This window comes from Equus asinus, chromosome 17, assembly GCF_041296235.1.
Source record: "Equus asinus isolate D_3611 breed Donkey chromosome 17, EquAss-T2T_v2, whole genome shotgun sequence".
NCBI lineage: Eukaryota > Metazoa > Chordata > Mammalia > Perissodactyla > Equidae > Equus > Equus asinus.
Genome location: NC_091806.1, coordinates 35445851 through 35455459, shown reverse-complemented (window position 1 = coordinate 35455459; position 9609 = coordinate 35445851). Strand labels below are relative to the sequence as shown.

The 9609-nt window shown below is 37.4% G+C and overlaps 1 protein-coding gene across 1 annotated transcript; it reads right to left on the bottom strand.

The window, feature by feature from the left end:
- Positions 1–659: 659 nt before the first annotated feature.
- Positions 660–1595, bottom strand: LOC139040672 (olfactory receptor 4D10). Its single transcript, XM_070487423.1, has one exon. The coding sequence runs from the start codon at positions 1593–1595 to the stop codon at positions 660–662; it is 936 nt and encodes a 311-aa protein (XP_070343524.1).
- Positions 1596–9609: the final 8014 nt, after the last annotated feature.

Genomic DNA, 9609 nt, shown 5'->3' with positions numbered 1-9609 from the left:
GAGGAATGTAATCTGAATGTGTTTACCTCATTAAAATGTGATAACATCAAGAAATTCCTTATAGAATCCATGCCCAAGACGCATTGTGTTTCTCCTATGTATCTCAGCACAGTTCCTGGTAACGTGTATATAATGGGAATGTCTGAGTATATATATTTTTGCTTTTTCTTATTGATAATTTTATTTAGACAGTTGTAGATCCCATGCAGTTGCAGGAAACAACAGTGAAGGATTCCACCTAAACCCATTTTCTCCCAATGATCATTTCACAATCTATATGTATATCAAAACATCAAGTTGTACATCTGAAGTAAACAACATTTGTGTTTCTCAATTATATTGCAATAGAATAGGGAAATAAAACCCAGAACAATTTCAATGTGATTGTTTGAGTGTATATCGATTCTGTTTTCTTTATTTCTTCCAAGTCTGCATTGCGTAAGCAATATGCAAATCTCCAGCTAACAATTTGATTTCTCTACTTTATTTTGTAACATGAAATCTCTCTTTTCACATTATTATTGCATACTGATCAGAATCTTCGAAAGTCATGTGTATCTTAGTAGAAATATCAAGATTATTTAGAAATCCTTTAGACAATCCAGGTTATTGGATGTACAAACATTTTCAAAGGCAGTGACAAGGAGTGAATGACCAGTCTATACCTTGTCTGAAGGCACAAATCTTCTCTTCAGTCTCCTCATGGCTGACTTCATCTCCTGGTTCCTCAGAGTGTAGATTAAGGGGTTCAGCAGAGGGGAGATGACAGTGAAGGTGACAGAGATGGGCTTATCCGTGGGGAGGGCAGTGAAGGGCCGGGCATAGACATAGATGCAGGGCACAAAGTGCAGGGTCACCACAGTGATGTGTGAGGTGCAGGTGGAGATGGCTTTCCTCCTGCCCTCCCCTGCCTGAGACCTCAGCATCATTAGGATGACTGTGTAGGACACAAGCAGGAAGATAAACCACAATGTGGTGAGCAGCCCACTGTTGGAAATCATCAGCAGCTCAAGCATGAAAACGTCAGTACAGGCGAGTTTGAGGACCTGTGGGACATCACAGTAGAAAGTGTCAAGAACATTGGGTCCACAGAAGGGAAGGGGTAGCAACAGGGAAATCTGCACGATGGAGTGGACAAAGCCCCCCACCCAGCAGGCTACAATGAGGGCAGTGCATCGCCCTCTACTCATGATGGTCACGTAGTGCAGGGGCTTGGAGATGGCCACATACCGATCTAAGGCCATCACTGACAATGAACATGCATCCAACCCTCCAACAAGGTGGAAGAAAAACATCTGGGTGAAGCAACCATTGAAGGAGATGGTCTTTCTCTGTGACAGAAGGTCCACCAGAACCTTGGGAGCTGTGATGGAGGAAAAGCAGATGTCGGCAATAGACAAATTACGGAGCAAAAAATACATGGGGGTGTGAAGGCGAGATTCACAGGTCACAGTGACCATGATGAGGAGGTTTCCCAGCAGAGTTGTCACATACACCCAAAGCAGGAAAAGAAATAAGACAAAATTCAGTTCTTGATTCTGAGTTAGGCCAAGGAAAATAAATTCTTTGACCCTGGTGCCGTTTTTCAGCTCCATTGAGTCATCTTCTTTCTCTCTCTTTTGTTTCAAGCTGCTTCATTTGAAAAGTGTTGGCTATTTTATTTTCTTCCTAAGCACTAAGAATGAAATTCAGAATCTTCTTCATGTGACTGTGGTCTTTGTAATTTGTTGAGTTGTCCAAATTTTTAAGATTGCAATCAGTTTGGTGATCAAATCAAATTATCACATGCAAAGCTGTTCAATAATTCTGTTCCTATAAAACTATTATGAAAAGAATAAGCATTTATATTCAGCAGAGACATTTGCACTGCATATTTTATTTAATTAATTTATTTGTTTTAAAATTTTATAAATATTTTTTATTCCACACAAATTTATTGAATTTCCTGAACCATTTCAAGCATTATATACAAAGATAAGTTAGAACTGTCTCCAGTCATTGTAGACGTATTGTTTACAAGTTTAAAATTCATATTAGCAAATATTCTGGTGACTCCAAGAGGCTCTTGTTTTTCTGAATAAAAGGATGTTATTCAGTTTCTTATTGCAATGTTGTGTGGCATCAGTCAGTTTCCTTGCTGTTGGCCATTTTACATTGAATTTCTTAAAACTGCTGATTATTCCATGTAGGTACCTTGTCATTGTGATTTCCTTATACTAATCAGATTGTTTGCTTAATAATTATTTAAACATATTTAAAATGTATTATTGGGAAACAGATTGAAACAATATGTAAATTCTAATCTCAAAAAATATCTTTATTTTATTGTGAGAAAAAAACTTAAACTTGAGACTTACCCTCTCAAATTTTTAATTGCACAATACAGTATAGTTACAATATTGTAGAGCAATTCTCTAGAGCTTATTCATCTTGGATAACTGATGTGATCCTTGCTTGAGTGTGGGGAAAGAATAAAGATAGTGACCAACCTTTGAGAGATGGTTCATATTGTATCAACCACACTCTCCTCTGCCTCTTTCTGTTTGTGGATCAAGAGAGTGGAGGTGTCCCACAGTAAGGAGAGATAACGGTATCATTAGAATAATGCCTTTTTTTGTGTGTGAGGAAGATTGGCCTGAGCTAACATCTGTTTTCAAGTGGAGTGAGCCAACTTAACCACTGTGCAACAAGGCTGGCTCCTATAACGTCTATTTTTAACAAACTCTTATTGATAATTCTTAGGAAATTTTGTAATTATTATTTTCTCCACCTTGTTCTTAGAAAGTGAACACTTCTTGTAATTTCAAATGTATATGGATAAATCAGACCACATTGTCTAAGTGTTTGTAGCCTAACAAAAGTGGATGATTTTTATAAACTGATGAACATAATGCAAGATAAAATGTGAAATGTGTCACAAGAATAGAAGTAGATTTGGGGGGGATAGGAGATATTATGGTTTCCAGCAGTAACAAAAGCTACTATTTTTTAAGTATTTACTATGTGTTAAGACTTAGGAAAAGTTGATTTACTTAATTTTCCCCACCATATTTTAGTAAGTATTATTATTATACTTGATTTTGTTACAGAATATATGACGAATCTATATTTGGTTTAAAGGAAGGAAGAGATGGAAATAGGATGGAAGAAACAGTGTTTTTTTCCTGCTTCAATCTTATATGTATAATGTCTAACTTTGTATAACAGGAATGTCTGACAGAGTCTGTCTGAAGATAAGAATTTGGCAGAAAGGCGCTCTTGAAACCCAATTTACATTGACTTTGGTCTGAGGTGGCCTCACCAATAAGCGGCTCAAAGGATATAACAAATGTATCATGCCTTCTCTCACACAGAATGGACCACATTTCTAAATCCCTCTTAACACGGCATCTCTCTTTCCAATAGTTAATACCCACCTTTGTTGTTTCTGTCACTGAGAAGATTATCTTGGCTCTGAAGCATTTAATATACCTGGAAAATATCAAAGTATTTATACATAATTGATAATTACATCTCAATTTCACTATCCATAACCTTTACCTTAGCTAAAAGCTTAACGTCTTTACCTAATATCTTTGATCCTGAAACTCCAACTGCAAATTGTAAGTTATTGGTACAGTACAGAACAGAACACTGGTGACTTTAATTCTTGAAAATGTTGTTTTGGAAGGCAGAGCCTTTGGAAGACTAAATATCTTAGTGTCTTTCTCCCCTTTCAGGAAAGAAAGGGCAGATTCAAAGAATCACATCTTCAAGAATTTCCACTGTGTCCCTGTCTTACATACAAATCTCTCAGTTTGAGGCTTAATATAAGAACTACAAAGGGAATAATATTGGACAAGGAAGGGGAAGTCAGTGTCTGATTCTGCTCCTAGTGATGAGGTTTCAGTGGGAGTTATTAAGAAGCTCCTGAGACATGCACATGTGTAAACACACACACACACACACACACACACACATAGACAGATACATTTTGGTTTCTGTCCAAATTATTTAGAGGCAGTAGAGGAAATCTATCTGTTTATCCATAGCTCAATCAGAACTATTTTAAAACCTGCCAAATTCTGTGCCCAAGAGACTACAAGGGTCCAATTTTCATCGCTTGTAAAGCTAAGAGGACACTATATATAAATGTTTCAATTCGATTCTCAAAAAACTAGAAGAGAACTGGACCTTAAAGCCTTTGCTCCTAGTCCAGTATTTAATTATACGCAGACTTGTTATAGTCTCATGATGTTGCTATATGTCTCCACATGTAGAGAAACATGACTTAGATGATCTTTGAGGAATGCAATTTTTTCCTGTTTTCCAATACTGTATTCATATGGAATCTCTCAATTTGGATTACTGCTAGATTAGTTATGTTAGTAAAGCTGTCTACAAAATTACAATAGTTACTCACGCTTAACTCAAATTATTGAATGGTTTTTTCTTATGTAGAACGCACTTTCACTGTTTCCGGAATGCTTATGGGTTTGGATTTACCTGCTTTTCCATTTTTTTTAGTACATTGAACTAGTCTATACAGATTAAAAACTTCATGATACAGGTTGTGTGTTTGGGATGGGTAATTCTTCTCTTTTTTCCCTGCTTTCTTGGATATTATTGACATGTATCATTGCTTATGTTTAAGGTATACAATGGTCGATTTGATACATTTATATGTTGCGAAATGGTTATCATCATAGTGTTAATTTACAGCTTCCTCACCTCACAAAAGTACCACTTTTTTGTATGTGATGAGATCATTTAAGATATACTCTCTTAGCCACTTTCAGGTATCATTATAGTATTGTTAACTATAATCACCATCTGTACATTAGATCTCCAAAACTTATTCACCTTATAACTGAGAGTTTTACCCTTTCACCAACATCTCATTTCACCAAACCCCCAGCACCCCCATACGACTCTCTGTTTCTGTGAGCTTAGAGTTTTAGTTTACACAGATATATGAGATAATACAGTATCTGTCTTTCTCTGTCTTACTTTACTTAGCATAATGCCCTCGATGTCCATCTAGTTGTCACAAATGGCAGGATTTCCTTCTTTTTTATAACTGATAATATTCCATTGTATATATATATACCATGTCTTTATCCATTCATCCATTGATGGACACTTAGACTGTTTCCATATCTTGGATATTATGACTAATGTTGCAATGAACATGGGAGTACTGATACCTCTTTAGGATCCTGGTTTCATTTCCTTTGGGATAAACAGCCAGAGATGAGATTGCTGGCTCATATGATAGTTCTACTTTTAATTTTTTGAGAAACCTCTATACTATTTTACATAGCGGCTGTGCAAATTCACTTTCCCATCAACAGTGCACAAGAGTTTCCTTTTCTCCACATCTTCGCCAACACTTGTTATTTCTTGTCTTTCTGATGATAGACCTTCTTATAGATATTAAGAGATATCTTACAGTAGTTTTGACTTGCATTTCTCTGCTGGTTAGTGATGTTGCGCACCTTTTCACATAACTTTTGGGCATTTATATGTCTTGTTTGGAAAGATATCTATTCTGGTCCTCTGCCCATTTTTATATTGAATTGTTTGTGTTTTTGCTATTGAGTTGTTTGAGTTCTTCACATATTTCTGATATTAACCTCTTATCTGATTTATGATTTGCAAATATTTTCTCTCATTCTGTAGGTTGTCTTTTCGTTTGTTGATTATTTTTGTGCTGTACAGCAGCTTTTTAGTTTGTTGTAGTCCCATTTATTAATTTTTGCTTTTATTGCTTGTGCTTTTTGTGTCATATCAAAAATTATCGCCAAGATCAATATCAAGGAAACTTTACACTATTTTTTCTTCTGGGAGTTTTATCATTTCACGTCTTATGTTTAAATCTTTACTCTATTCCTAGTTAGTTTTTGTGAATAGCGTAAAATAGGAGCTTGATTTCTTTATTAAGCATGTGGTTATCCAGTTTTACCTATACCATTTGTTGAAGACAGTATCCTTTCCCCATTGTGTATTCTTGGCTTCTTTGTTGATAAGTAATTGACTGTATTTGCATGGGTTTGTTTCTGGGGTTTTGATTTGTTCCATTGGTTTATATGTCTGTTTTTATTTCAGTACTCTACTGTTTTGATTGTTATGGTTTTATATATAGTTCGAAGTCATAAGTGTGATAGGCATAAAATAGAACACATGAAGGAGTAATCAACAAAGAAGATGGCACGCATCTCCACAGGAGCTTCTGCACTATTAAATGTTTGTTTACAACTAGCTTATAGAAAGTATGAGGATAAGTGAGGGTTGTCTTCTTGACTAGTCTTCTTCGGACACTCTCCTCCAGTGTACTATGTTTTGGGACCTGACCTTCTAGCCTACTGTCATTCTAGTTCCCAGGCTTACCTTGATCACCTTTTTCTTCCTCTTATTTAAATTTCCTTTCCCCATATCTCCCTCATTTCAGTTTGGTTCTCTGTGAATTCCAAGGGTGCAGTAGTACTTCCAGCAAATGTTTCTACGTATTGAGAGAATCATTTTAGAGACAAAGTCTTAGTCCTTGTCGTCTAATCCAATTGTAATTTCTTAGTAATGAACTACATATGTTGAAGAGATTGTTGGAGTTCATCGTCTTCCATGTTCTCTTCCTTTTTCTGGTGACAGAGCAGGATTAAATTTTCCAGACTCCCTCGTAATTAACTGAGGCCATATGACTAAGAGCAGGGCAATGGAATGTGGTCAAAAGGGATGCACATTACTTTCAGGACTGGCCCATAACCATCTCTCCTTTCTCACCATAATTCTTAATCCTCTCTCCTTTCCTCCATTTTCTGGATGAATGGAGAAGATTCTGAGAATCTAGAAAGAGGTGGAGCCCAAGATGGAAGCATCGGAAGCCTGTCTCTCTAAATGAGTGCATGGAACATCTCTTTCTGAAGACCAGTTCTGGCCTTTGACATGAGCAGGAAACAAACTTTTACTGTTTTTAACTACTTCCATTTTGAACTTTTTTTTGTCACAGCGTTTATTTACTCAGATGAATAAATGAGTTCCAGTTTCTATGGCTTGAGCTTTATCATAGTGGGAGTCATTGTACAGTAAAGCCAACAATAGATCTCAGTGAAATATCAGCTGGATTGTTAGATAAACCTTCTCCTAGCACCATTTTCATTCCTTTCATTTCATAGAGACTAGCAAATTCTCAGATCCACTGATTAAATCCTTGTGCTTTTTATATCTTTTCTTTACCTTCTAGTGGATTGAGTGGGAAGCATAAAGTTATGAGGTCTCTAAGTGCAGAAACAATGAGGACCACAAAAAGGAAATGTTAATTATGTGATGCCATGTGATGGAGGTGGTAGCTAATGGTATGGTGGTAATCATATTGTATTATACAAATTTATCAAATCAGCATGTTGTACAACTTCAACTTACAGAATGTTACATGTCCACTATATCTCAACAAAGCTGGGAAATAACCTCCAAAAAACCAAAAAACAGAAACAAAGGGGAAATTTAGGCCTGTCCAGTCTGCGACTGGGATAATCCTGCTATGTAATGGTCAGCTGCTTCCCAAATGCTTAGTATTTGTCTTCCCTTAAGCCTTTCATTAATCCGTGTGAGTTTTCCACAGCCTGTACCCATCAGTGTTATTTCTTTCTGAATACTCCCTCTTACATCATTGCCTCCTTCTGCCCAGGAGGAAACTATAGCCTTGGAGTGAGTATGGGGATCCTCTCTCCCCTGTAGAAGTCATGGATTTGCATTGCTCAGGTGACCATAGATGGAGTTCTTCATCTTGAAATTTCCTTTTAAATATCAAATACTGGTATTAACTCCTTGAATGTACTAGTTCCTTGCTATAATGAGCCGACTGTTGCATAATGTGGCACACTTTTATACTATTCTCTCCCTCTGCACATATTGATTTCTTTCCTTGGATTGCCCCTCTTTGCCTTTTTCCCCTTGAAAACATCTACTTATGGTCAAATTTCTTCTGAAGTTCTCAAGTAAAGTGCCTACAATATTTCCACAGCGCTTTGACCATATCCTCTTAAAGCATCTTGGAATATGACTGTGGGACAGTGACTATCTTTAATCTTCCTGCAGCAGTCTTAGTCCTACCATTGTGAGGCACGTAATATGTGTTTTGTCAATATTTGAGGCATGAATAAGTGAGAGTGGGTACTCAAAGTCATGATTAGGCCTCACTTTAAAGCAGTATCACCTATAAGTCCCAGCACATAATATAGGACCCACCTCTTTTATGACTCCATGGTATCCATAGATGCCCCTGTGCTTTTAGCATTAAGGTGATCTCTTGCCATTTTGAGAAAGTGAAATTTGATATCTATCTTTAAATTTTAGTGTTATGTCATCCTTATAGAATTTAGATCCTTTCTGAATGTCCTAGTCATTTCTTTAGTTCCCTCATGCCCGACTTCATTTCCTGATTCATCAGGGTGTAGATCATAGGATTGTGCAAAAGAGAGATGACAGTGCAGGTGATCAAAATGGCAGTATCTGTGGTGAGGGCAGTGAAGGGCCAGGTATAAACATAGACACAAGGCACAAAGTGCACCGTCACCACAGTGATGTGTGTGGTGCGGGTGGAGTTGAATTTCCTCTTGCTCTCTCCAGTATGAGATCTCAATATCTTCAAGATGACTGTGTAGGATATGAGGAGAAAGAAGAGTAAAAACCAACTGATTAATCCCTTATTGGAAATTATCAGGAGCTCCAGAGTGACAGTGTCAGTGCAAGTGAGTTTGAGAACCTGGGGGACATCACAGTAGAAAGTGTGAGGAACATTGGTTGCATAGAAGGGAAGGGGCAGCAACAGAGAAATCTTCATGATAGGACGGACAAAGGCCCCCAACCAGCAGGCTGAAACCAGGCTAGCGCATCATCGCTTACTCCCTATGGTCATATAATGGAGGGGTTTTGAGATGGCTACATAGCAATCAAATGCCATTTGAGAGAGACAAAACATCTGCACCTGCCAGATGGTGGAAGAACATTTGAGTGACACAGGCATTGAAGGAGATGGTTTTTGTTTCTGATAGAAGATCAGCTAGGACCTTAGGAGCTATGATGGAGGAAAAGTGGATGTCAAGAACAGATAGACTGTGGAGCAGGAAGTACATGGGAGTGTGAAGGTGAGCTTTGCAGGTAACTGTAACCATGATGAGGAGGTTTCCCATAAGAGTTGTCATGTACACGAAAAACAAGAAGACAAATAAGACCCAGCTCAGCTCTTGAAACTTGGTAATTCCCAGGAAAATTGATTCTTTCACTCTATAATTTCCCTGAACCATTGGGTCACAAATTCTTTTTGAAGCATATCTCTAGAAGAAAGTACAGCACAGTTAAAGACTGGGATATTAAATCTACTGTAGTGTGTTCTGTTACTTGAGTTTGGTGTTTTAGTGGGGAGGATGTTTTTTTATGCACGCCCTATGTCTACAATTTTGTATGCTACCCTTAGATGGAAGATACCCAGGTTTTTCACTCAGTCACCTAAACAGGTTGGTTCTATCACTGTGGCCCCTGAAACACAGCTGACAGGTCTTTGAACCTGTTCAATTCTACTTTTACTCTAAAATATGACACCTAAAACAATAAAAAATAAGCATAAATTTGACA